Source organism: Acinonyx jubatus, chromosome E4 (assembly GCF_027475565.1).
Source record: "Acinonyx jubatus isolate Ajub_Pintada_27869175 chromosome E4, VMU_Ajub_asm_v1.0, whole genome shotgun sequence".
Taxonomy (NCBI): domain Eukaryota; kingdom Metazoa; phylum Chordata; class Mammalia; order Carnivora; family Felidae; genus Acinonyx; species Acinonyx jubatus.
In genome coordinates this window covers 44389732-44416579 of record NC_069395.1, presented here as the reverse complement: position 1 = coordinate 44416579, position 26848 = coordinate 44389732, and the positions used below count along the sequence as shown (strand labels likewise).

The 26848-nt window shown below is 44.2% G+C and overlaps 1 protein-coding gene across 1 annotated transcript in view; it reads left to right on the top strand.

The window, feature by feature from the left end:
- The first annotated feature begins 1291 nt into the window (after positions 1 to 1291).
- Positions 1292 to 26848, top strand: part of COLGALT2 (collagen beta(1-O)galactosyltransferase 2) — a 115279-nt gene continuing 89722 nt past the window's right edge. The window contains exon 1 of the mRNA XM_027074365.2: positions 1292 to 1914. Coding sequence (XP_026930166.1) covers positions 1652 to 1914 — 263 coding nt within the window. The 5' untranslated portion in view covers positions 1292 to 1651. The remainder of the gene's footprint in view (positions 1915 to 26848) is intronic.

Here is a 26848-nt window from a genome sequence, read left to right as displayed (position 1 = left end):
GCTTTGCCAGAACAGCCTCTGTAAGGAAGCAGGAAACCACACAGCACTCGGGTAGGAGAGGTGGAGGTGAAGTGGAAATGCAAGTGTAGACCCCCGTTGCAAGAAGCTTGACCAAGAGAGGGGGTATTGCAAGAAGGAGACACAGGAGTAAAAACAATTTTTTTTCAAGGAGAGGAAAGGACTAAGTTTCTACTTGAGGGGGAGGAGCTGATGACGAAGGACCAGTTGAAGATTTGGTAGAGAGTGAATATACATGATGGAACAAAGCAAAGTCATGGATGAGAAGGGAGTGAGTGCGGTCAAAGGCTCTGTCAGGAACAGGCGCCTCAAGTAAGGAGGGTACTGGTAGGGATGTTAGAGACAGGGCTGTCGAGGGAGTTCTGTAAAGGAAGTGATACTTTTCTGAGGAGGTGAGGGGGTGGGAGGAGAGTGATGAAAACTTCTAATAGTTGCAGGGAAGAAGGGACACAAGTAAAAATCTGGGGGGGGGGCAGGGCTGAGGGTGAACGGAAGTTGGAGATCATGCATGTGCAGCGAGTGGTACCAACCCATCCCACATGTGGATAGAGCAAAGCCTCCACAATCCCACAAGGAAGGAACTCCAGATTTCATTACTAGCTTTCCTATGTTATGTTCAAGAGTAGATATCCTTTGGCAGTGTATCCTAGCCATTTCATTTTATGTACTAATTGTGTTCTTCCTTCAGCCCTCTTCTTTTTCTTCTCTCTTTGTCTCTGTCTCTGTCTCTCTCCTCTACTCCAACACGTATGGATGGATTTTCCTTGTCTTTGTTACGCTTTGTCCGTTTGGGTCATTAAGGAAAAAGAAAACCATTTAAAGTGAAACTTCTTTTACGCCATCCTGTCTGAAAACTCAGGACCCTGGGAGGGAAAGAGAGAGGAACGGGGCTTCACAACGGTGGCCCACCACGGGATTGATTCCCTTTAATCTCAAGGGTTCAATCTGACTCTAAACTTCTCCAAGACTTCAAATTTGGTGTAATCGAGGGTCTACTCAGTCGAGGATGAACTTCAAGAGAAATTGAGTGTATAGGGAAATGCAAACACTCTGCCTCGGTGGAAGTTAAAAAGTTGTTTACCGTAGTAATGGATAGCTGGGTGACTTTCCATTTTAGAACTCTACCCGTCTAGTCAATAGGTGCATTATGCAAAACTGGATACATTGCATCACTGTGAAGGACTTTAGACTGCGGTTTGCAAAAGCAGAATAAATTTTCTCGGAGTCTCACCGTTATGTACACACACACACACACACACACGCCCATTGGCAGTGACGGCCACACCTCACAGCTCTGGGAGAGCCACAGACCTCAGCCGGACAAGCTGAGCCCGGACGAGAAGAACTTTCCTCGGGACTGGGGACGCACAACGCCCCCTCCGCCCCCCGCACGCGGCTGTCTGCGAGCCTGAGCCCCCGGAGGGCGCGACGCCTGCAGGTCCGCGGTGCGCCCTCGCGTCAGGGCCTGGGCGGCGGCGGCGGCGGCGGCGGCGAGAGGCTCCCGGGCTGCAGGGCCCGCTGCCAGTGCGCGCGCGCCAGCCGGCCGGGGCAGCCGCGTCCCCCGCCCGGCCCTCGCAGCCGGCCTCGGCGCCCTCGGGCCGCCAGTCTCCCGCCGCCCGCCGCGGCCCCGAACATGGCTGCGCGCCGCGCCGCCACCCTCGCCTGCTCGCTGCTGCTCCTGTCCGCCGCTCTGCTCCGCCGCGGCTGCCGCGCGCGCTTTGCCGCCGAGCCCGACGCGGAGCACGATGAAGAAGAGGCGGAGGTGTTCCCGGAGTCGCCGGTGCAGAGACCCACGGTGCTTGTGGCCGTCCTCGCCCGCAACGCTGCGCACGCGCTGCCTCACTTCCTCGGCTGCCTGGAGCGGCTGGACTACCCCAAGAGCAGGATGGCCATCTGGTGAGCGCGCGACGCCGCGGCCGCCGGGGCCCGGGACCGTGGGGCACGCGGGACGCGCCGGGCGCACACCTCCCGCCGCCCGCGCGGCTCCCGGCGGGATCCGATCCGGAGGTCGCTTTGGGGAAGGACGCACGCGGCCGTGTGCGCCTGGGGTGTCGGTGGCGACCGCTAGCCGGCCCCGAGCTCCGGGGCGTGCGCGGGGGTGTGGATCGCGGTGGCCTCGTCCCTTTCCCGGACAGGGGCCTGGGGGAACTCCGCAAGGGGGTTAGCTGCGCCCCCTTCCACCCCGCGAGGTTGCCTCGTTCCCTGCCTCATACCTCTGGCCCTGGAGAGAGGGAATAGGGATGCTCGTCGCCGCCTAGTCCTCCAGACGCGACGTGAAGCGTAACTGTGGCCGGCAAGGGGGCTCCGGAATGTCTGGGAGGCGAACGGTGCGCCGCCCTGGCTTCCCGGTGCCCGGCTCCTGCCCCCGCCTCCGAACCAAGAATAGTGGCTCCTGGTTCTCCAGGGGATGGCAGGGTGAGCGGTGGGGGGAGAAGGGATATGGACTCAGAGTTTGAGGTTAGGTGGGGCACACCGTGTCTTCCCAGCCGCGCCACCACCGCGGCTGTCCGAGCCAGTGCATCCTCCTGGGGCTCATTCCTCGCCGTTGATGCAGACCGCGCGGGACACCCTGGGGTACGGTGTCCTGGGGACAGAGCTGCCTTGGAGAAGGCAGACGGCCAAGTTTTGTTGTCCCAGGATAGAGCCCCGCGCCTGGTGCTGTGTTTGTTGCGGGGAGGGCCAGGGCATCAGTGCAGGTGGCTGCGCGGACCAACTTTTAGAACTCGGTCTAGTCCCGCACCTTTTAGAAACGCAGGTACCGGAGGGCGAGGAGTTGGTGGTCAGGGGAGCCGCTGAAAGGCCTGTGGAGGAGGAACTGGACACCCGCCAGGAGAGATAGACAGCCAGGTACGTGGACAAGGGGGCTTCTGAGGAAGACAGAGCCCAGGTCACTCCGGAGCAGTTTCTCTCCAGCGTTGATGAAGGGAGCTGTCCTCGGACGGGACGCATCGTTAAAGCCGTTAAAGCCGTGGTTGGGCAGAAAGAGAGGAGGAAGGATAAAGCAGGAGCTGGAATTGGCAGCCTAGCGGTACCTGGTGGGAGAGGTGCAGAGGTGAGAAAGCAAACAAGTCACAGAGTGCAGCACTGCCCTATACACTGCTTTACTATATACCCCGTTATACGTGACTGCGGCCACGGACAAGGGCACGTTATGTGGAAACGGTGGGGCAGCCAGGTTTTCAACCAGAAAGAAGGCTTTTTTTTTTTTAACCACTTCAATACCAAAGAAAACTTCACAGCTGTCAGTTCTTAGATGCTTTCTTCAAAGAAGATGTTTTATAAGATAGTCTTGGTCTTTATGCATTTGTTTGGTTTAAAGAACATTACAATAGTTAGTATAGGAAGTTAGTGAAGGGTGAAGCAGGTACTAGGCACAGGCTTTGCTTGATGTACAGACATTACCTCTTCTATCATAGGGTGAACTTCTGAAAGAGACCCTAGGATCCCTGTTTTACAAACAGAGCAGCTGTGACTACGACCCGTTCAATAACTCAGAGTCACCGAAGTAATAAATGGTAAAACTGGAATTGGAACCCAGGATTGTCCCTGAAGTCCACCCTAAAAAGATAGTGGTGGGAACTTGGGACAAACTAAATCTATATGCACCTATAGGCTATGAATGAGGAGGCAAGTTGTTTGTCACTACCTTGTTTTGTGGCTTTGGGCCAGTGGCTGAGGATCCATAGACATCCGTTTCCTCATCAGCAGAATGAAGGAATTTAGAATGAATGATGTCAAAAGTTCGTTCCGGCTCTTGAATTCCATGGATTTTTGATATGATCAGAATCAAGCAGCAATGATTGTGCCTCCGAAGTCCTCTGGACGTTCCACATTCTGCGGACGTTGATGTTCTTTTCAGATGGCTAGTATTCCATTTCTGCACTGGCTTCTGGGACCTATTTTCCCTTACCCTTGTTAATAGTCCATGTAACTGTACCTTGTCCCTTATGGCCAGTGTTGGAAAGTTAGGGGAAAAAAATCCAAGGCTTGAATAGGTTTTGGGCAACCACTGCATTAACCACTAAAGACTCTTCTTTTTTTTTTTCCTTTTTAACATTTATTCATTTTTGAGAGACAGAGTGTGAGTGGGCGGGCAGAGAGAGAGGGAGACAGAGAATCTGAAGCGTGCTACAGGCTCCGATCTCTCAACACAGAGTCCAACACAGGGCTCGAACTCACTGACTGAGAGAGATCATGACCTGAGCTGAAGTCAGATGCTTGCCTGACTGAGCCACTCAAGCGCTTACAGCTCTCAAAATACTTTCATTAACTATGTCATCTTATTTGATCCTTGCTGCCGTTCTGTAAAGAAATACAAGTATCTCCATTTCATAAAAGAAGACAGTATATCTAAAGTAACTGACTTAAGATTACATTTATTTATTAATTTCACAAATGGTTAATGAGAGCTCACAATGATTCTAAACACTTTACATTCACTACCAGGCATGTACTATGATTATACCCTTTTATGGATGAGAAAACTGAGGCACAGAGAGGTTGTACAAACACACACTCAAAATGACCATCTTTTGTGAGAGCAAGGCACTCTGCCAGGCTCCAGCTGAAAATAGTTGAGTAATGTGGCTTCTCACAGACAAATATGGCTCTTTTTACTGGGCAGCATAAGATGATCTAAATGACATTTATAGGGTTTAGGGGAGTGACAAAGGACTTCTAAGTCAGATTGGGGCAGTTGTGTGGTCATGGAAACCTTCTTGAGGAGAATTGACACTTAGTTGGAACCCAGTTTTGAAAGACAAATAAGAATCCACTAAAACCTGGGAGGTAGGGAGGGTTCCAGAAAGAGGGAACTGCATGGGGGAAAAAAGACACTGGAACATTAACCAGAATTTCTTGCCAGGGGCGATAAAGCAGGTGGCAGGCTTACTGATTGCAAATCTCCAAACTCATTGTATTGTACCACTGGAGCTGCTAACTTTGAGACTGGCACTAGAGGAGTATTTGGCTGTGAAGGTTATGGGACATTACCCTCCAGGAGGAAACAGTAACTCAGGTTAGGATGCTACAGCGTCGAGGACCTTCTGCCAATTGCTTACTTCTAGACTCTCAGTTTCAGGCTCTACTCAACACTCTGAGATGCCCAAGGGGCTAGCTAACATCCACTCCGCAAAGCCAGCATACCCTGATGTCAGAAATGGCCAGTGCCAAAAATGGCGTCAGCTACCCTGAACTTTACACAACAGAACCAGGTGGGACACAGAGTCAGGCTGCCAACTTCCATTTAATGTTAGATCAGGAGCTCTGTGCACACTCACCCTTCTCATTCATCTGCTTATCTCTAACATCAGAGGAGCATCTGATAAGACTTCTTTCCTGTATGCGTGGCAGGTGTGGTTCACGTGAGCACATGCAAGCTTCCCGATGCTGTAATTTTTTTCTCACCGGAAGTTCTGGACCATATTCACAGTCGGTACCAGTAAACTGCCCTGAAAACGTTTGCTGTTGGACAGTGAGGGCCGTTATCTCAGTTAGCATTACGTTTATCCGGATGAGACTGAATTAAGAAAAGTTTATGTTTTAGAGATCCTTTGTACCAGGCAAAAGGAAAACCTGTCACATTTACCTGTCTGATCTCAAGACCCCCACCAAGCGAATTGTTTTCCTTCAAATGTCATAACTAAGGAACTGTGCCCAAGAAGTTCCTTGTGTTCTAATTAAAACCTGCACTGAGTTCATGGGAATCCCTGCTGTGCTGAGATGCCGGGAACCTTGTGGAACTGTGTGCACTGATGGGGGCGCTCTTCAGTGGAGCCGTGGACAGTGGCCTTAGCAACAGAGGGAAGGCTGACTTCATCCCTCTTCTCAAATCTATGATTAAGGGGAGAGTGCCAAGTACCATGATAATGAAAAATGGAGCAGGGCATAAGGAAAAACATTTGGCCCAAAAGATACATTAAGTTTGTTTTTTGGAGAGCTGACTGTTGCCTGTGGAAAACCAGCAGGGATTCAGTCTGTGCAATCATAAGACAGTAACTGCCATGTAATTACAGAACAATTTGGGCATTTCATTTGGTACAGTTTTGAACAGTAGTATACTACGTTAGGAACCGATGCATGGCTTTCTAAATAAAGAGATGGGTTTCTGTTGACATCAACAAAAACGTTGATGAGCGTCAGCTTGTTCTGGGGTGCTGATCCCGACATTTTGCACACTACTTTATTGGTGCAGTATTTGGGAGACTACCTTGGATTATTCTCCACTCCTTGATGCTCAACCAGTAGCATTTTGGAGAACGTTTAACTAGACACACTAATATACATGTATTTATAAAATGTTCCAAACTACTAGTTTTGTAAAAATTTTTTAATGTTTATTTATTTTTGAGAGACAGACAGAGACAGAGCGTGAGCACAGGAGGGGCAGAGAGAGAGGGAGACACAGAATCCGAAGCAGGCTCCGGGCTCTGAGCTGTCAGCATGGAGCCCGAAGCGGGGCTCGAACTCACGAGCTGTGAGATCATGACCTGAGCCGAAGTCGGACGCTCAAACTACTGAGTCACCCAGGCACCCCCCAGACTACTATTAATGATGGTTTTTCAGCACCAGCAAGAACAACATCACATTTTATCATCAGAGTCTTGACATGAAATGTTTATGTTATACCTGTGGACAGAAGTTTTAGTTTCTGGGTGAAAAGGTAGATGACGTGTTGGTCCCCTTCTCTCCATTAGTCTGTTTTCCTCACTTTCCCACCTTCTTTTTCTTATTTTATCCCAGCCTGGTGGTTTAGTAGTACCGAGGAGGGAGTATTCAAGCTTATAGTCAGGTATGCTAGGCTTCAGATCTCCTGTGTGATTGTGGGCACATCAGCGAACCTCTAACTAAGAGTTGTTTCCTCATCTGGAAGTAACTAATAATAATATCTACATCCAAGAGTTATTTTAACAAGTAAATGAAATAATGTATGGACAAGGTCTTTGATGTAAATGCTACTAAGTAGACAATAGGACACTAGTCCTATCCATCTTTTCCTTTCGGTCCCACCTCCTTTACCTTTCTCTTTCCAAATGAAGATTTTTAAAACAATACATTCACAAGGAACTCTCTTTATCGTCTTTCCAAGAAAAAAAGTATAAGCGTAACGAAAGCTAACATTTATCTATTAATGAAAACTACACATTTTGATAGGAGAACTAATTTACTCCTGACAACAACCCTGGGCAAAAGGTGCTGTTACTCTCCTCCCTTTACACAGAAGGCCACTGAGGCACAGAGAATTTAAATAACTTGCCTGAGGTCACAAGGGTAGGACGTGGCAGAGCCAGGATGTGACTCAGGCAGCTAATGGCCCAGACTGAATACAAATGGTCTGTTTAAGATCAAGAAAGGACCAATTAGTTCTAGTTTTTGCTTCTGTCAGTTGACCCAACTTAGGAAGAGAAGAGTGCCAGTGTTTCTTCCAAACAAGAATGGCCCCTTCTGCTTGAATGACACAAGGGACTCAGTGGTTCCCTTCCGCTGTCTTGATAATTTCGTCACTTAGCTTAGGCACTTTCTAGTTACTGACCTCGGCTTTATGTTGGTGGATTTCATAGGGACAGAATGAGACTAAATTGTACATAAATATGCAGATCACTTGCTATGATCACAGCCACATAGCAACAGAAAGAAATCTGTCAAGTGTTGTTAGTGGCCAATGACTAAGGCAACACTTTCATATTCATGGGAGCTACAGCATTTGGGGTTTATACTGGCAAAACAGAGCCTCAGTTTTTCAGCCTTTCCAATTAGTGGTCTTAGATTTGGTTGACCCTTCAACTCAACCTTCTTCCAAATGGTTGGACAAAACTATCAATCATCTCCCCACCCTCCAATTTCAAAACATGTTTGGGCCTCAGAATTATGTGTTTCCTTTGGCTAAAAACTGAAATGACTAATAAAAGGACCCCTCAATTCTCCTGGTTCTATTTTATTAGTTGACGTCCATGGATGGGGGAAACCAAAATACGGGGCAATTAAAGGATTTTCCCCTCATACATTATACAGTGAATAAGTATTGGGATGAGGTAACAGATTTCTAGATTTTAAGCCCTGTGTGGCTGTTTTTTTAAAATTTTTTTTTTTTTAACATTTATTCATTTTTGAGAGTGAGAGAGACAGCTGCTCTGTCTCAGGGAGACAGAGAATCCGAGGCAGGCTCCAGACTCTGAGCTGTCAGCACAGAGCCCGACACGGGGCTGGAACTCACAAACTGCGAGATCATGACCTGAGCAGAAGTAGGATGCTTAACCGACTGAGCCACCCAGGCGCCCCCCTGTGTGGCTGTTTTGACACTGATTATTTCATATCAAATATCACTCATGGTTTAAAGGCACGTGCCAGTGATTCTAAGTAGTGTTTGGTTTTACTGGTTTGTTTTCAGCAACTTTCTCCAGGTGATTCTACCACTGAGCTTCTTTGTGGCTCCAGGTACATAAGCAGGCTTCTTGTGGTCATCTCCCTTGACTGTCTCTGGTGGTCGTAGGAATGAACAATGGAAGCTTTGTAACCATGAAGGCTGCTGGTTGTGCCTCGATCCTTTTTCCAACACTTAAATGTACACATGGGTCATATCACTGTGTGGCACTGTCTTCAAGCCTTCGGCACAGTATAGTAGGGCCATTATAAGGTTCACATAGGGACAAGGGTAAGACTATTATAAGGCTCATTTCTGCCCATTTCTTTAAATAATGTAACAATGCCGGGTACAGTGGAGTTAATGTCTGAAAAAAAAATGAGTAACCTATAGTACGATTGTTTGTCTTGTTCCCCAGTTACCATATTATGAAAAGGTTTCACCGTATGTCTTTAAACCAGAGCTATTATTCATCAGGAATTACAATGTGTCTATTGTATATGTCACGGCATCTTTATTCTCAAAGGAGTGACTTGTTCATTTAATTGCACTTACACTGTGAGCATATCAAAAATTGCTGATTTAAAAAATTCTGAAATTCTTTAGGGGCCTGGTAGACTTATTTAATAGTAACTTAATGATTTTAAGAACTTTCTCTCCTGATTTTTTTTTTCGTTTCTATTGAAAGAGTAATACACTCTGATAATAAAGATTCAAACAGTATAAATGGAAACATGATAAAAAGTAAATCTCCCTTCTACTCTATACCACCTTCCAGGGTCAAGAATGTTAACAGATCATTATAAATTCTTCTAGAAACTTTCTGTGCATATATGTGTATTCTTTTAATGTTAACCAAAATATGACTGTTTTATAAATCCTGTTCTGCATAAGTGTGATGTTTTAAAATCTATTTAATCCCAGCTTTTTAAAACCCTGTCAGCCACCTATACTCATGCCCTGGGTGGCACAGGAAAAGCCAGTTTCACACAACACCTGTTCCAGGTAGTTTCTCTGAGTACCTTCTTGATTACCCTCATCCTGTTCCCTTGTCCTTATGCCCTGACCCCTGGAAAATCTGGCCCTAAGGCCATTAAAACACACACACACACACACACACACACACACACACACAGTTTTTTTTCAACATTTATTTATTTTTGAGGGGGAGAGAGAGAGAGAGAGCGCCAAGAAGGGGCAGACAGAGAGGGAGACACAGAATCTGAAGCAGGCTCCAGGCTCTGTGCTGTCAGCACAGAGCCCGACATGGGGCTTAAACCCACGCACCATGAGATCATGACTTGAGCTGAACTCTAGCGCTTAATGGACTAAGCCACCCAGGCGCCCCCAAAACACACACTTTTCAAATGAAGTACAATATATATCCAAAAAGTAACTGATATCATAAAGGTATAACTGGATAACTTCACAAACTGAGCAAGCCTGCATAACTAGCACCTCCCTGGCCAGGCCTGCATTTGTACATGGTAGTGATTGTTGGGGCTGAGGATCCACTGTTTCCTGGACTTTGTCCAGGAAGTCACATTCCTATCAGGCCCATCCTGCGTGCGATTACAATCCCTGCTCAGCCCCTTCCCTGCCATCGCTGTCTGGCTCTTCAACAGGACTTGCCTGGCCCCTGTAGGCATTTGGGTGGTGACCCTTGCTCAGATGCTTCAGGAGCACTAGGACTCAAGCTTTCTAGAAGGAGCAGTCATGGCAAGCTGCCAGTGAATGACCTAGTGGTAAAAAGATCAAGATCATATTACTTTTCCCTCAGTTCTTCATTCCTCTGGTAGAAAAGCTATGTGTTAATGTTCATAAAAGTAAAAAAGAATCCTGTTATAGGTAATCATTGAAAAGCCACGCAGAATATAAATAGAGTGGCTGTAATTAATTCACTGGAACATGCTGCCGTTCAGTTCCATGAAAATGCAGCGTTTGTGGTTGGTGGCATTAGCCAAGTCTCTTGCATAAATTAAACCTTAGATCTGTCTGGAGGGCATTTCTCTTCCTCTCTAGGAGCACTATACAGTAATCTTTTCAGATTTAGACTTCCAATAACAACTTCATGACATCCCTCCAGGGCCGAACTTACGACTTTGTAACACGTCCCATTTAATTGAGGCAACAATCGTTATTATTTTGGTTGTTTGGCATAGTCATCAAGCTGAGGACTGTCCCTGACTTGTTGGTTTAGCTGATGAGATTTCTACCTCTGCAAACATAATGAAGAATAACCCTTTCCACTCCCCAGCATTTCTTTTTTTTTTTTTTTCCAACGTTTATTTATTTTTGGGACAGAGAGAGACAGAGCATGAATGGGGGAGGGGCAGAGAGAGAGGGAGACACAGAATCGGAAACAGGCTCCAGGCTCTGAGCCATCAGCCCGAGCCTGACGCGGGGCTCGAACTCACGGACCGCGAGATCGTGACCTGGCTGAAGTCGGACGCTTAACCGACTGCGCCACCCAGGCGCCCAGCCATCATTTCTGATTAATGTCCCAAGACCCCTTAGAAGATGTGCATTTCAGAGATACAAATAATAATGTGAGCAATGGTCCTGGGCTGCATCTGCCCTAAGAATATGGTGGGAGGCTGAGTGTGGGGCTAGGTCTCCTTTGAAGCATTCTCATGAGTACCTGGTTTAAGTGATACATTGGCTGCATTGGGAGAATTCTTGACCCTCTAGGTTGAATTACTTAAATGTCTATTGAAGGATGTGTCAGGCAGGAGAGAGAGGAGGTCCTTAAAATGAAATGTTCGCCAGTTTGGCTTTGCTGTGGTCTGAGTGTGGTCACCCCCCCTCCCCATCCTGCCTCAAGATTCATGTGTTGAAATCCTAAGCCCTGGTATTAGGAAGTGGGGTCTTTGGGAGGCGCCTAAGTCATGAGGGTGGAACTCTCATAAATGGGATTAGTGCCCTTGGAAGAAGAGCCTCCAGGGAGATCCTCACCCCTTCTGCTATGTGAGGACACAAGAACACTGCATTCTGAGAGAGGGCCTTCACCAGAACCTGACTATGCTGGTTTCCTGATCTTGGACTTCTAGCTCCCAGAGCTATAAAAAAACAAAACAAAACAAAACAACAACAACAACAAACCAAACTGTTGTTTGTAAGCCACCCAGTCTGTGGTATGTTCTTATAGCAGCCTACATCTGTTAGGACAGACTAAGACAGCGGTCAACCCAAGAACACCATGAAGGTAGCTAAAAGTGCCTCCGTTTTGGACAATAGGGAAGTAGAACCCTTTCTTTCCAGTCCCATTCTTTATTTTGGAGGTGGGGAGGACAGTAGGCTATGGAAAGCTTCCTCTTCTCATAGAACTAGAGATGATTCTGAGAAAAGGGAATGGAACCGATGTACATTGATTGGCATTTTCCATAAAAAACCATGTTAAGTGAGAAATTGCTGCTTTTTGGGGTCTTGGGAAAGGCAAAATTTTCTGGAGACTAAGAGTGGAACTTAAATTCCTGGGATATCTGTGAGAAATGTGGTTGTGGACATTTGGGGCTGTGGTGTTCCCCACACGGAGTCCCTTGCTGGACCGCTGGACTGCTTTTTAGTTTCTCGGTTTCCAGCCAGCCCCATAAGCTGTCCAAGCTCCACACACCACAGTGATTATGGTTAAGACCCGCCAAGATAGTGGAAAGTTACTGCCAAGCGGAATCAGGATTTTTCAAGTCGTCACCGCACCATTGAACAGGAAGCCTAACGCAGCCCCCACGTTACTGCAGTCCTTCTTCTGGAAGCATGGGGGTGGGGGATGGGAGAGCATTCAGCCCATCAGATCATGTCTGGGGTTTCAGATGGATTTTGTGGAGTTGGTATGGATGGCTTGGAACAACTAGCATACTAAAATATTTTTGAAAATTACAAAAAGTATAAATCTTTCTGCCTTTCCTTAATCTTGCTAGACCTTAAGATGAACTGGGCACATTAACTTCCACCATAGAAAATTCTCTTTATTGAGACATACTACAAATTTATAAAGCAATGGACTAAAAAACTATTATGTACATCCTTTTATTTATTTGGCCATCACAGACTGTCTATGTGGATAAATCCAAGTGATCATGTTGAAATTAGTAGTTGAGGTGGCCTAAAAGTGAACTCACCCCTACTAGTCAAGTTCATTGGTGACAAGTGGACATGGCCCTCATTACTGTTCTGCCAACCTTTTGGTTTAAGGCTGCTGGGCTTCAACTAGTGGTTCCTAAATACTAGCTCAGGGGCTGCAACACCTAGGGCATTTATTAGTTATGTGGATTTCTGGGCCCCTTTTCAGACACATTCGATCAGATGGCCTGTGGGAGTGGCCTGGGAATCTGTATCTTAAGCATGTATGTGAGTGATTTGGATGCACCTGTGGGTTTGGGAACTACAAGACCTGAGCTCCCTGAAGGCCCTGGGAGGAGTGAAGGACCATCATGAAAGGACTGAAGGCTGTGTATCCATCTAAGGCGCAGGCCATAGGATTTTCAGAACTTGGAAAGTTGGTATAGTGTGTAATCTTTTAAACTCAAGATCCAGATGCTTAAGCAATCAAGAAGGCTAAAGGGGTTTCTCATTAAGAGAAGTAGTAAGGTACAGGATTACAAAGGAGAGGCTTGCCAGGCATGTATCATTTGTGTTTTTTACTGAGCCAAGCACATGTGTTCTCCCTCCTTCCAACAGTGGCTCTTTTTAGACAAGTTTTGTTTTGTTTGTTTTGTTTTGTTTTTTAAAGCAGTGTCCCAAGCTTCCTACTATATATAGTACCTTGCACTGGGGCTCAGTATGAAATGACACTCCTTCAAACCCTTCTCTTTGTTCACTCTATTTCCCATCATGAGCTCATCAAGCATTTAGTTTCACGGAAGAAAAGACATCTATTGATGAACATCTCTCAATAGAGTGGAGGGAAACCAAATCAGTGCATTTTCTTTAAATAAAAAGAAGTCATTTAAACCACTTCAGTCCTCGTATTCCCTAAGCTTGGTTCCTTTGTTGCTTGTAATTTTCTTACCTTTGGTTTTCTCTTTGGCTTGTCATGAAGACCTCCTCCCCTCACTTATGAAAAATAGTCTCTCAAATTGCTTCTAGTAGTTGGCAGTTCGGCCTTAATTAGATGATATTATAAAGTCCCTAAGCCTGGGATCTTCATTACATATGAAATCAAAATACAAATTTTGGGAATTCACACTGTTCTAATCTGCTGTACAAAGGATTGTTGTGAGTCAGTTGCTACTTTACAAAGGTGCGTTCTAACTTGGCATAGTAGTGTTATTACGACCCCACTGACAGTCGGCTTACTCTGGGAAAGATCACAACTCAGTTGCTACATGTCCTGCTTTCCCCATCCTAGTTTTACTGTGTTCTTTTGGTGACAGATCTGTCAAAAATTCCATAGTGAAAGTTCTCAAATTATGCATCCATTTTCTTTTTTATGCCTTTTTCTTCTCAAGGATGTGAGCTGCTCTATAGCTGTTCGAGTGCCTCCCACGAAAAAGATACTAGTCACCCGGGGAGGAAGGTGAGGCCTGGTGTACCTGGGGGTCTCTGGGACAGTTGCCTGTAGCCAAGAACAGCGTCGTTCATCTTTCTTTCGGTGTGCAGTTATCATTATTTTGTTATGTAAGTTGTCTTGTGAAAGGGCTGCAGGCGTTATTTACACTGTCATTTTATGGAAGCCATTTAATCTCTCTGGGCCTCAGTTTCCTCGCCAAGGTTGTGGTTCTCAAATCGCTGATTAGAATCATTTGATGAGGTTTTCAAAGACACCGATGCCTGGGCCCAACCCCCCAGACCATTTAAGTCTGAATTTCTGGGGTAGGGCCAGGGCAAGTGACATACTTTAAAAGCTTCCCAAGGGGTGGCAAGGTGCCACCAGACTTGAGAACCTTTGGATGAGATGTTCTCTGGAGTCCCTTTCCAATCTGACAGTAGCATGTCCTTCATGGAAGTGACCATAGCTGAAGAGTTTTCACGAATCATAACTCTGGATGATTGGTGTTTTCTGGACCATCTGCCCAAACTTAGATCTTTTTGGAGTGGGCAAATAAATAAATAAATCTAAAGTTTTTCAGATGCTCATTATATTTCTTTCTTTCTTTTTTTTTTTTTAAAGTTTATTGCTATTTTGAAAGAGAGAGAGAGAGACCACTAGTGGGGAGGGGCAGAGAGAAGGAGAGACGAAATTCCAAGCACTGTCAGCTCGATGTGGGGCTCAGACTCACAAGCCATGAGATCATGGCCTGAGCTGAGATCAAGAGTCGGATGCTTAACCGACTGAGCCACCGAGGTGCCCCAGAAGCTCATTGTATTTCACCCTGTTGTATACTGCACCCAAAGGTGTTCACTAAGAGCCTTGTGTTCCGCAGAAGGCATGTGCTACATGACGACCGAACTGCCAAGGGACAGGGCAACAGGACGGCTGGCTTTGCAAGCCATAGTGGAACCTCAGGGCGCGTGTTGGAACTTCTCATGAAGGGACTGCGTTCACCAGGTGCAGAAGCAGCGGCAGCCCAGCGCCTCCTTCCTGTGGCACACAGATGCTTCCCCTTGGCTAAGGGAGCTGCCTAGATCAAGGCTTCTGAGCGCATCTTGCCAAGCTCCAGCCGCTCAGGACTCCTTCCCGCAGTATGTGTTTTGGTGTGTTGCCTGGCCTTGCTTTCAGGCATTCTATTTCATACTGGTGCAGAGCTTCTAATCATCTCTGGGTGTTGGGTTTCTGATGTTACTTTTAATGGCTTTGGATTTTAGCGTCTTTTGTTTCCAGATTTGCATAAACAGTGCTGCCTTTGTCCTGCGGTCTTGACTCCGCTTCAAAGCCTTGTCTGGGCATCAAAGACACCCTGGATCCTCATTGCTTAGGCATCGCATTGCACCAGTGCCAGCAGGTGACTGAAGGTTACAGCCCCACTTCTGGGCCAGTTTTCTGTCTTCCAAAAAAGATTAGATTCTGCCAAGTCCCCTCTGATAATGGTGCTGAATCTTTTTTTTTTTTTTAATTTTTTTGGAATGTTTATTTATTTTTGAGAGAGACAGACAGAATGTGAGTGGCGGAGGGGCAGAGAGAGAGGGAGACAGAATTTGAAGCAGGCTCCAGGCTCCAAGCTGCCCACACAGAGCCCAATGTGGGGCTCAAACTCACAAACCGTGAGATCATGACCGGAGCGGAAGTCAGACGATTAACCGACTGAGCCACCCAGGAGCCCCTGGTGCTGAATCTTAATAGCTTTTCCTAAGGCCTGTGCTGAACTGAAGGAGAAGGGCAGGCATTTGTCTAAAAAGGAAATGGCAGTAGCTTGCTCATATAGACTGAACTCCCTCTCCCCATGAAAGTCAGAGTATTAAGGGTCCCTCTGGGAAGCATGGAAGCCTCAGGCCCACTGGCCAGTCTTGGCCGTTGTCAGCACGGTAAGGGCCAAACCCTCATTTATTTTCCCATGCGTCTTGTCAAAATAAAGGCAGCAACTGGACTCTTAGTTATCCGTGATAGGATTATCTGGAGTTTGGATATACAGAGGCCAGTTTTTGATAACAGGTCAGTTTGGTGCAATCATCCAGCCTGCCCTTGAGCTGTCTCTCTCTCTCTCTGTGCTGACCAAGGGTGGTGTGTTTAGACAACAGAGAGTAATTTTTATCTCCGCTCAGAAAAGAACCTGGAAAGTATTCGGCCACATTCCACACAGGGCATTCCAGTACCCGATTTGTCTGGCTTTCTTAGCTGTTTGCTCTTTTGCCTCGTCTATGCCGTGCACTGCCACATTTTCAGATTTTCTTGAATGCTTTGCCTCGCCCTGGTCTCTTCATCTATACAATGAGTTGTGGGTAGGCTGATCTGTAAAAGCTTTCCTAAGTTTTTGTAGTTCTACCACTGATACCACGTAAAATGAAGCAGCTTATTCTGTTGCTATGTTATTTGAGACGTCATTTGGGTCTTCATTTCTTTCTTGTTTTTTAAAAAATTTTTAATGTTTTTATTTGTTGTTGAGACAGAGAGAGACAGAGCACAAGCAGGGGAGGGGTAGAGAGAGAGGGAGACACAGAATCTGAAGGAGGCTCCAGGCTCTGGAGCTGTCAGCACAGAGCCTGACGCGGAGCTTGAACCCATGAACTGCAAGATCATAACATAAGCCAGACGCTTAACCACTGAGCCACCCAGGCGCCCCTTCATTTCTTTATTTATACTTATATTTTACTTCTTCAGTAGTTTTGACGTATCTGTGTCTCATGTCCGTGGTGAACAGACTCATGGTTCATTGCTACATGAAATTATAAAATTCAAAAAAATGTTTTGCCCTTTGTGATGGCTAATTTTCTAGGTCAACCTGGCTGGGTGATGGTACCCAGACAGGTGGTCAGACATTACTCTGGATTTTTCCAAGAGGGTGTTTTTAGATGACATTTACGTTTAAATCAGTGGACTCTGAGCACAAGTTGCCTTCCATCATGTGGTTGGGCCTCATCCAATCAGTCAACGGTTTGAGTTGAATAAAAGACTGACCACCTCAACCAAGCAGGAATTGTGCTATTAAACTGACTTTGGACTTAAACTGCAGTGTCGCTCCTCCCTGAATCTCCAGCCTGATGGTCCACTACACAGACTTTGAACTTGCCAATCTCCACAACTGCCAGGAATTGTGAGCCACTTCCTTAAAATCTCTCTCTCATATATATATAACTAACATGACCTCTAATCTGAAAGAAAATACCTTTATCTCTTTATGAACGACAACGGCCAAAATAAGAGCTGTGATGGGAAGAAAAGGAACCCAGAAAATTATGTCAGAAGAGATCATTCCCAAACCGAACACTGGGAAAATCATTGCTGGCGATGCTTGGGGTGGAGTATTTGCAGCCTGAGTATCCACATTGCAGGTGTTTCATTAAATTTGCCTTTCTCAAGCATGCAAAATAAGAAAGGGCAAGTCTTCCCTAGAAGGCCCCCTGTTTTTGGAAAAGGTGAAAACAGGAGTTTGACCTTTGCCATCGTGATGGGAAACAACATATGTTTATTTTTTGCAAAACCTTCTGGCCAGCCTACAGGCTTCCGTGTTTTGTTCAGTCTATCATATGAGGAAAGCAGCTTGCATGCACAATGTGGACACTGGGAGAACCTGGCAGTTGGAGGTCAAGTTTCACCAGGCTACTAGATTATTGCACTGAAGTGATAGTTGTTCCCCAGGGAGAGGCTTTGCTTCACAGTGGTGTCATTATATGGTAGAGATGCTGAAGATTGGTCTGCAGTGATGCCTTCTGAGGCCAGGAACATGAGTGTGTGTGAAAGGTCCTTGTAACATGAAGCTGGGTGGGACTGTGTCCTTTCCTGACACTGCTTGATTTGTCTTCTGATTTTGAATTTATGTAAAATCAAGATAAAATCAGAAAGCAACACCATTTTTTTTTTTTTTTTTTTTTTTTTTTTTGTCAAAGAGTGCTCCATTGGTGATTCTTTGACTTAACATTCTTGGGGCTCAGTGTCTCAAATCAAATTCTTTTCTGAGCTGTAACCAGCAAAAAACAAAAAACAAAAAACAAAAAAGCAAAACCTTTTATTGGATCAGAATTATCTCAAGAAAGAAAGCACTGCTCTTTGGCTGCCTCTCTCAGCTCTCTCTGATTTTGTCTGCTTAGTTGATTCCCTCGAGCCGTAAGCCCTCTGCCTGTTCCCTAACAATCTAGCACCAGTTGTTTTGAGTCCCTGAATTAAATACATTTCTCCTAGGATGTCTTAGTCACACTGGGACTCAGGCATGGTAGCATGAAGGGCCCTAATAAGCTGTTCTTCTGATATAACAGTAAATGTGATCTCAAGGGACAGAGGGTCAAACAGTTTCTGCCGTGAAGTAAAGTGGACTTTGAAGCTTTGCCTCTCTTCTATGTAATAAGGTCTCTGAGATTTGGTATTGCTTCCCCTAATCTGTATATCTGCTGTCAAGTTTTAGAAAATAAATTGCATTGACATTCTGTAGCTTTGAGCTAGAAAGCAAATAGTTTCCCTGAAGGGAATACTTAATCTTTTGGATGTCAAAGGAGGAGAAGATAAATAAACCGTGGTCTGTGTTTCACCTTCCAAAACCATTTCCCCTGGAGTAGATTTTGGGGGGTTCTCATTCTAATGAAATCTCCCTGCTTTTACTTTCACTTACTACTCTTACTAACATTGTGGATTTCATTCTTGTTTCTCTTTTTCAATTGTTTCCTTTTTATTTTTCCAAAGAAGCATTTTTCTAGGTAGTTTTTCATTAACTTATTGATGGATTGCCCTGTTTATTTATGGGTAGAATTGGCAATACTAGAAACTCAGGTATCTTACCTGAAGTAATTAGGAGAAGCTTTTTTCATATCACCTTGTAAAAAATGATTAGAACTTTAAAAAATTCAGACAGGTTAATTCTTGTTTTTAGCAACTTTGAAAAAAGTTATTTGCCTTGCTTGGCCTTTGATCCCTGAAAAGACCAAGGTTACACATGGCTCCAGTCTGTAGTTAATTTCACCCTGGGTGGTAAAATAATACACTGTGGTTTCCAGACCTCTGAATAATCAATGTTAACAAGTGAGGTCATTTTTGGTAGAAGAATTGCACATGTCATTGTCTCAAAAGAGACATGGGCTACAGATCCTGTCTGGGGACCTGCTTCCAAATACTTGTTTGAACTCTTCCCAGCTTAGTGTGAACTTGGCCTTAACCTCGCTTTTACGTTTCAAAGAGCTTGAGTGCTGCACATCCACAACTAAATAGATAGCGAAACAAAATCCAGTAACTTGCTGTTAAACGAAAAAATGAGAGGGAGAGCAGTTGTTATTTTACGATTGTTTTCGTTTAATTCTGTCACTAAGAAGAACTTGATACTTTTTTCAGGCTCCATAGAGAAGTAGAAAACTGTGACTATGTCTTTTAAATATTGAAGTATACGTAAAAATATGAGTTGCATGGATATTTTCTTGCCTTACCATAAAGGCCTGCTGTTTTTAATAGCGAACTGTAACTAAAGGTGTGGTACCCAAGCTCCACGATGGCCCCGAATGATTCTTGCCTGCTGGTTGTTCAACCCTTCAGTAGTCTTCTATTACCCTGAACCACGTGACCAAAAGCACAGGGGCAGTGTTGGTGTGTGATTTTCAAGATCCGATCATAAAAGACATTGCATTTTCTGCCATGGTCTCATGGATTGCTTACTGTAGGGGCTGTTCCCCACGCCATGAGGACATTGACAGAGTCCCAAGGAGAAGCCCATGTAAGGAGGAACTAAAGCCAACCAACAGCCGTACCATCTTGCTGCCATGTGAGTGATCTACCTAGGAAGTGGATCATTCAGCCCAGTGTGACTTTCAGATGACATCTAAGTAGGAGCTCATGAGGGACTCCAGCTATGAATGTCATAAACTCCTGACCTGCACAATCTAAGAATGCAGTGAACGTCATTGTGTAAGGTGCTGGATGTGCAGATTTAGACCCTGCTCCCATGGAGCTTATGCTGTACTGGGAGGCAGTGATGATAAACAAGTAAATAAATAAACAAGCTGATTTCAAAAGATATGTGTTAAGGAGAAAGTAAAACCAGGTAATGAGGTATATTGTTTGGGGTGTAGAGTTTGATAGGAGAGTCCTTCATACGTAAGGTGGTGAAAAAGGCTTTTTGAGAAGATGATATTTGAGCCAACGTCTGAATGATGGGGAGCTACCTTGTCACCATGGTGGAGTGGGGAGGAATAGAGGCGAGAAGGGGAGCCAGTCAGGTTTCTAAGCAAAGATTTCACTTGTTGGAAGAAAGCAAAGAAGGCTGGTTTAGTTAATTACTCTGTTTTGGACATGTGCCAGTTTTGCCTTTTTTTTTTTTTTAACTTTTTAAAATATTTATTTATTATTGAGAGACAGAGAGAGAGCATGAGCATGGGAGGGGCACAGAGAGGAGGAGACACAGAATCTGAAGCAGGCTCCAGGCTCTGAGCCACAGGCACAGAGCCCGACACGGGGCTCGAATCCACAAACTTCAGATCATGACCTGAGCTGAAGTTGGATGCTCAACGGACTGAGCCACCCAGGCGCCCCGCCTTCTTCTTTTTTTTAATGTTTATTTATTTTTGAGAGATAGAGAATCCCAGGCAGGCTCCGCGCTGTCTGTGCAGAGCCCGATGTGGGGCTCAATCTCAAGAACCATGAGATCATGACCTGAGCTGAAATCAAGAGTCGGACGCCCAACCGACTGAGCCACCCAGGCACCCCTCAGTTTTGCCTTTTGACTGGCATTCCATTCTTCTTTGAGCTTCTTCCTGGGGAAAATATGGTTAGTTTTCAATATCATCAACAAAAGTATAATATACTTTTATTTTAACTCTTATTGATCCATTTAGCTATACAGTTGAAGTCCCACTAGTTAGTGAAAATAAGTATTATTTGTGCTATTAGCCTTTGAGTTTTGTCAGAGGTTGGCAAATTTGAATGTCAGCGAATTCCTTACTTTAGCGTCCTCTGCATCCTGATTTCACAGTGGAGTGTTTTCAAAAGACTTTTTTTCGCTCCGTTGTCATCCGTGGCAATGCCATTCACTAACAGGATTCAAAGGACCAGTATCCATAAAATATTAAAGTGCTTTACTTGAAAATAACAAAATAAAACTAAACAAAGCATGCAATTCCAATAATAAATGAGGACATTCTACACAGCCATCCAACAAATCTGAAAAGCAAGTGAGTGTTGGAGGCTTTGATTGCTTTATCTCTTAAGACAGGAATGAGATCAGCAAACATAAAGAATGTGAATTAAAAACAATCTGGCTTGGCTGAATATTTATTTTCTTTTTCATCTCCTCCTTTGTCAGTTAATGTAACTGAGAACTTTGTCAGTTCTCAGGCCCAAGAACAAAGGGGACTGATTACTGATTTAAAAAAGAAAAGGCCAGTAAACCAATATTCAGGTTATGTTTCCTGCATAAACCCATTAGTTCTGTCCTGGGGAAAAGTCTCAGTGAGTAATTATTTCAGACCAGTGAGCTCATAGCTGTCTGCTTGGCAAAGCTCAGCTCTGGTTTCTTCATGAAAAATAAGATAACTGCCAGGATTTTTCTGTCTCATACCTGCACCCTCACAAATGCTGCTTTTCACCCCCTCACAATTCAGATTCTCTAGGTCAATGACATTTTCTCTGACTTCGTATCGTGAGACTGAGAAGTGAGTTGATATTGAGAAGCCACAAATCAGAGTACAGAGAAATGATTCATGTATTTTTGAAGGGACAGTTATATTCACAGGGACTAGGAGAAAGGATTCTAGCTGTTCAAATTTAACTGTCCACATTCAAGATGTTTCAAAATCTAATCTCTAATAAAATAATAATTATAATCTGTTTTGCCTTAAGTAGATATATGGTTCCACAATGATCTCTATTTATTTTTTAAAAGTTTCCCTCTACTCCCCTACTTTTGGCATTCTTACTGCTTGCTACTGGCAGAAAATATTTCTTCCTTCTCCATTTATTCTGATCCCTGCTGTCTGGAGCATCTTCCAGAATACTAATTTATGACTGAAAGATCATATATTTATTTTTGTAAGGGCCTCTGTGTCAAATTTGGCTCTAAAATATCTTATGCCTTCTTACTTAAATATTTTTGTGTGCAGTAATCGTATGTATATTTTATTAAATATCTACATTTTTAAGGTGCAGCAAAGAATGTGTGTAGTCTGGAAAAGGTTTGTACTGTTCCTTGAGTTTATTAGCAATAAAAAGATTCCTATGAATGAAATCATTGTTAAGATTTGTTTTCCATTTTGTTTACTTTGCTTCTGAAGATGTTTTCAAACCTTGATTTCTGCAAATGGAAACTTTATATGCTTCTAGGGAAGGAAATATAACACACCATTTATAATAATTAACACTGGAAAAGGTATATCCTTCTTCCCCCTATAGTACAATAGTGGGAACAAACCACCCAGCCCCCAGTTCAGATATAGCAAGATGGGAAGAAGGCGTGCTCAGTTTGTAGGAGTTAAATCTCTTAAAATGTAAATTTTTTAATTTTTTTTTTTATTTTTAAGTAATCTCTACACCCGACGTGGGGCTCGAACTCACAACCCCAAGACCAAGATTCACATACTCCCCCAACTGAGCCAGCCAGGCACCTCTCAAAACATAATTTTTAAAAGTAGTTTCATTGTTCCAGATACACTGGGTAATTTAGGATAATACTATTTGTTTTCCTTGGAGAGTCATTTTTTAAAAAATTTTTTAAATGTTTATTTTTGAGAGAGAGAGTGTGTGTGAGCAGGGGAGGGGCAGAGAGAGAGGGAGACACAGAATCTGAAGCCGGCTCCAGGCTCTGAGCTGTCAGCACAGGGCCCGACATGGGGCTGGAACTCACAGACTGCGAGATCGTGTCCTGAGCTGAAGTCGAACGCTTAATCAACTGAGCCACCCAAGTGCCCCAAGAGTCATTTTTATATGACAGTTGTGTTGTGCTTAATGTCTTTACTGTTGGTATACGAATTATTTTTCTAAACAGTTTATTGTATTATATAGTGCTCTGCAATATAATACCCTTCACTTAACAATGAGGGCTAATATTTCCTGGACACTTACTGTTACCCAGTATTACCATAACACTTGTCATGAATAAGTTCATTCAGGGCTCACAAAGCTGCAATAGACACATATTGTTATCAGTAGCCTCATCTGACAAAGGGAAAACTGAAATCCAGACGAATGAAGATTGCTCATATGATTGGTGGCAGAGCAGTGACCTGACCCGGGCCCAGATGCAGGTTGACTGTGAAGCTAATGAAGCTTGAACTTCAGGCCTCTGCAAGGGGGCCCATTGCAATGTATTCACATCTGTTTTGGCAAAATGCAAAACATTCTGCCAAATTGGCTGAGACCACTTAGCCAGTTTTCCCTCCAACACTTCCCCTTATTTTGAGTGGTATTGGAGTGGCCTAGGATCTGCTTACAGGAAAGCTGACTTGGGGATATCTTTAGTGTGGGGTTAGTGCAATAATGTGGTTCAGAGTCATTTCCACTTCCAGTCATCAGACTGAACATTTTTTTATGTTTATTTATTTATTTTGAGAGGAGAGAGAGACAGAATGGACAGGGGAGAGGTAGAGAGAGGGAGAGAGAGAGAGAGAGAGAGAGAATCCCATGCAGGTTCCACACTGTCAGCGCAGAGCCTGACATGGGGCTTGAACTCACAAACCGTGAGATCATGACCTGAGCCGAAATCCAGAGTCAGACGCTTAACTGACTGAGCCACCCAGGTGCCCCCAGACATGAGCATTTTTAAATGAATGATTTAGTTCTCATTAACTGCTGGTCAAAACTAAACTTCTATCAGAAACATATGGGATAATGCAGGGACTATAATTGAATGTAATTGTAAACCTATCAGACACTTCTTTTTTCTTTTTCCCATGAAATAGAATTCATCAGAATTGCTGTTGTGAAGAGCACAGACCCGTGGCAGCACATCTGAGGACATACATGGGTTCTGCAGGGCACCTAACTCACGTTGTGTTCTAGCAGATCTAATGCATCTCAGCCTGACAAAGTCTCACGGTGCCAGTGGAAATGGCACACAAAACTGTCACTCATGCAGTGAAGTGACTTGAAAACTTTCTAAACTATCAATAAAAAGCAAATTTCAATCAATTTTAGTTGAGGAAAGACTAAATTATATTTGTATTCTCTATACAAAGAGAAGTGGTAAAATAATTATCACATGAAGAGGTCTGAATTACATACAAAGAGTTTGCAAAGAAAAGCCTAAGGAAGTAAATTTATAAGGGTGCCTGGGTGGCTCAGTCAGTTGGGCGTCCAACTTCGGCTCAGGTCATAATCTCCCAGGCTGTGGGTTCGGTCCCCACCTCAGGCTCTGTGCTGACATCTCAGAGTCTGGAATCTGCTTCAGATTCCGTGTCTCCCCCTCTCTGCCCCTCCCTCGCTCGTGCTCTGTCTCTCTCTCTGTCTCAAGAATAAATAAACATTAAAAAATTTTTACAAAAGTAAAAAAATTTGGTAAATAAAAAAAGAAATAAATTCATAGGTCAGCTAGTTAATAAAATATTTTTCTGACTTTTGGATGTTTGTGGTGTTTCTTCGCTCTTGAAAAGTTTTTATAAATAGCTAATTATAATTGTATTTTAATTACTAATGATATAATGATATTTAAGTATATTTTAATAATTATAATTAATTCTAAAACACATTTATTTGTTATAATTATTTATATATTTTTTTCATTGTGAGGATTCACTTTAATATTTAATTTTACATTTGGACCTTCATATTCCTTTTTTTTTTTTTTAAGTAAATTCTACCCGCAATGTGAGACTTGAACTCACAACCTCAAGATCAAGAGTTCCAGCCTCAACCAACTGAGCCAGCCAGGCGCCCCTATATTCCTTTTTTTAAGATGAGTTCTCCTGAGTTATATAAACTTCAAGCCCCACAAAACCTTGATTCAACTCTTTCCAAGTCCTTAGATTTCAAACCCAACTCCTGAGCTCCTGCTCCACACTGCCACTTGGGGGTACACAGTTCCTTTAAAACCTTGTTTTCACTTTTGATGGTCTCACAAACCAGCTGTTCTTTCGTGTTAGCACTTTCTGAATTAATGATGTTTGTCCTTATTTAACATAAAAAGTATCCCCAAATCTGTAGTTATAAATAGCATTTTGACAGCCAGACTCACTTCCCACAATAAAATGCTTTGAAAACATTCTGTGCACCTGCTTTGGCATGCTGAAGAGCAAATCCTAGCACAGCATGCCCGCTCAGGCTTGCTACGGTATTCCTTCCTGGATCTTTGGTTTAATCCAGTGAATGATAGAAATTTGAGTGACTGAGGGGCTCCTGGGTGGCTCAGTCGGTTAAGCATCCGACTTTGGCTCAGGTCATTCATGATCTCGTGGTTTGTGAGTTCAAGCCCCACGTCAGGCTCTGTGCCGACAGCTCAGAGCCTGGAGCCTGCTTCAGATTCTGTCTGCCCCTCCCATGCTCATGATCTCTCTGTGTCTCTCAATAATAAATAAATGTTAAAAAAAATTAAAAAGAAAGAAATTTGAGCGACTGATAATTTATAATCACAGTAGAAATGTATAAGTCATTTTGCCTCTGAGATGAATTTAATAGGGGTCATCTAGTCCATAAAAACTTACTTTGTCACAATTTATTAGCTTTGCATGGCCTCAGCAACCACCATGTGCTTATAAATCATGCCCCCATGACAGCATGAGGCTTGGAGTAAAAATTAATTTTCATAACACCACCTTTGACATTTTAAGGTTTTTAGGCATATTCCCTAGAGTTAATAGTTGGCTGTCAAGAAACTATAATGAGCTAGAATTCCCAATGTGTTTTCATTTCACACGCCTCTGTGATGTCCACAGCTGGGACCTTAGGATCCCTTCACAGTTTCATGCATATAGCCTGTACTTTATTTACCAAATCCTCCACACAGCCCAGCAGGTGCCCTGTAAACTCGGGCGTGTCACCTGCTGCTGAAGCGTCATGTCTTCTTCTCAGCCACGTGGTTCCTTCTGCAGCTTCTGTCCTAACTTGCTATATAATGATTTCCGAGGGCCAGGGATCTGCTACATGGATCTCAGAACTAAGAATGTTCCATATGTACCTATGCAGGGAAAGCGAACAAATAGTCTGCGTTTTGCCAACTTAGAAGTTAAGCAAACACATGGAAGTATTTGGTTTTTTTTTTATTTGTTCCTTCACCAAAGATACTGAGAATCTTTCTAGTAGGCAGGAACTGAGCTCTCAGGAAGTGAGTAAAATACTGCCTCTCTCTCTCCCCTCAGCATCACTAAAAAGCATAGTGGGTTCAGGAGCAAGGCACTGTTCTGAGAGCTTGGAGGGGCATTGAGACAAGGCTGGAGAGGTTAGCTATGGCTCCATTGTAAGGGCCATACAGAAAAGTAACTGTATTACATGTGTATTTGCCTTACATCTTCATAGAATTTCCCCTTTTATAACTAGTTCTCACTCTGCCATGCCCCCTATAATCTGCTCTTTGTCCTCCTTGAGACCTCACTGATCATTCTACTTGCTACCGCAGTCCCCTTTTGGTCCTCAGTTCCTTGTCACCTGGACCAATTGCAAATACTTTAGATGCCCTTGTCTTTTTATTCCACACATCTAGAAAAAGCCCAATCCCCGGTCAGCCCTCCTGCAGTCTCTACTTTAGGGCACTGGGCACCCCCAGTCCCCAACACACATTCATGCTAATTCTGCCACACAGGATGAGCTCTCTGCCTTCAGGTGGGCCCTCGGCTGCCCAGTGATCCTTCTGTTTCCCAAGTTAGTTCTTGCTCTCTTCTCCGCTTTTCTAGGGCTACTTACTTCATCATCTCCACTGACATTTTCAGCAGAACACCTTGCTTCTGAATTCATCAAGAATAGGGAAGCCATTTGATGACAAGTTATTTGAATTTCCTTGCCTCCTCTAATCCTGTTTTGATGGGAGAGAGTTCATCTTGTCT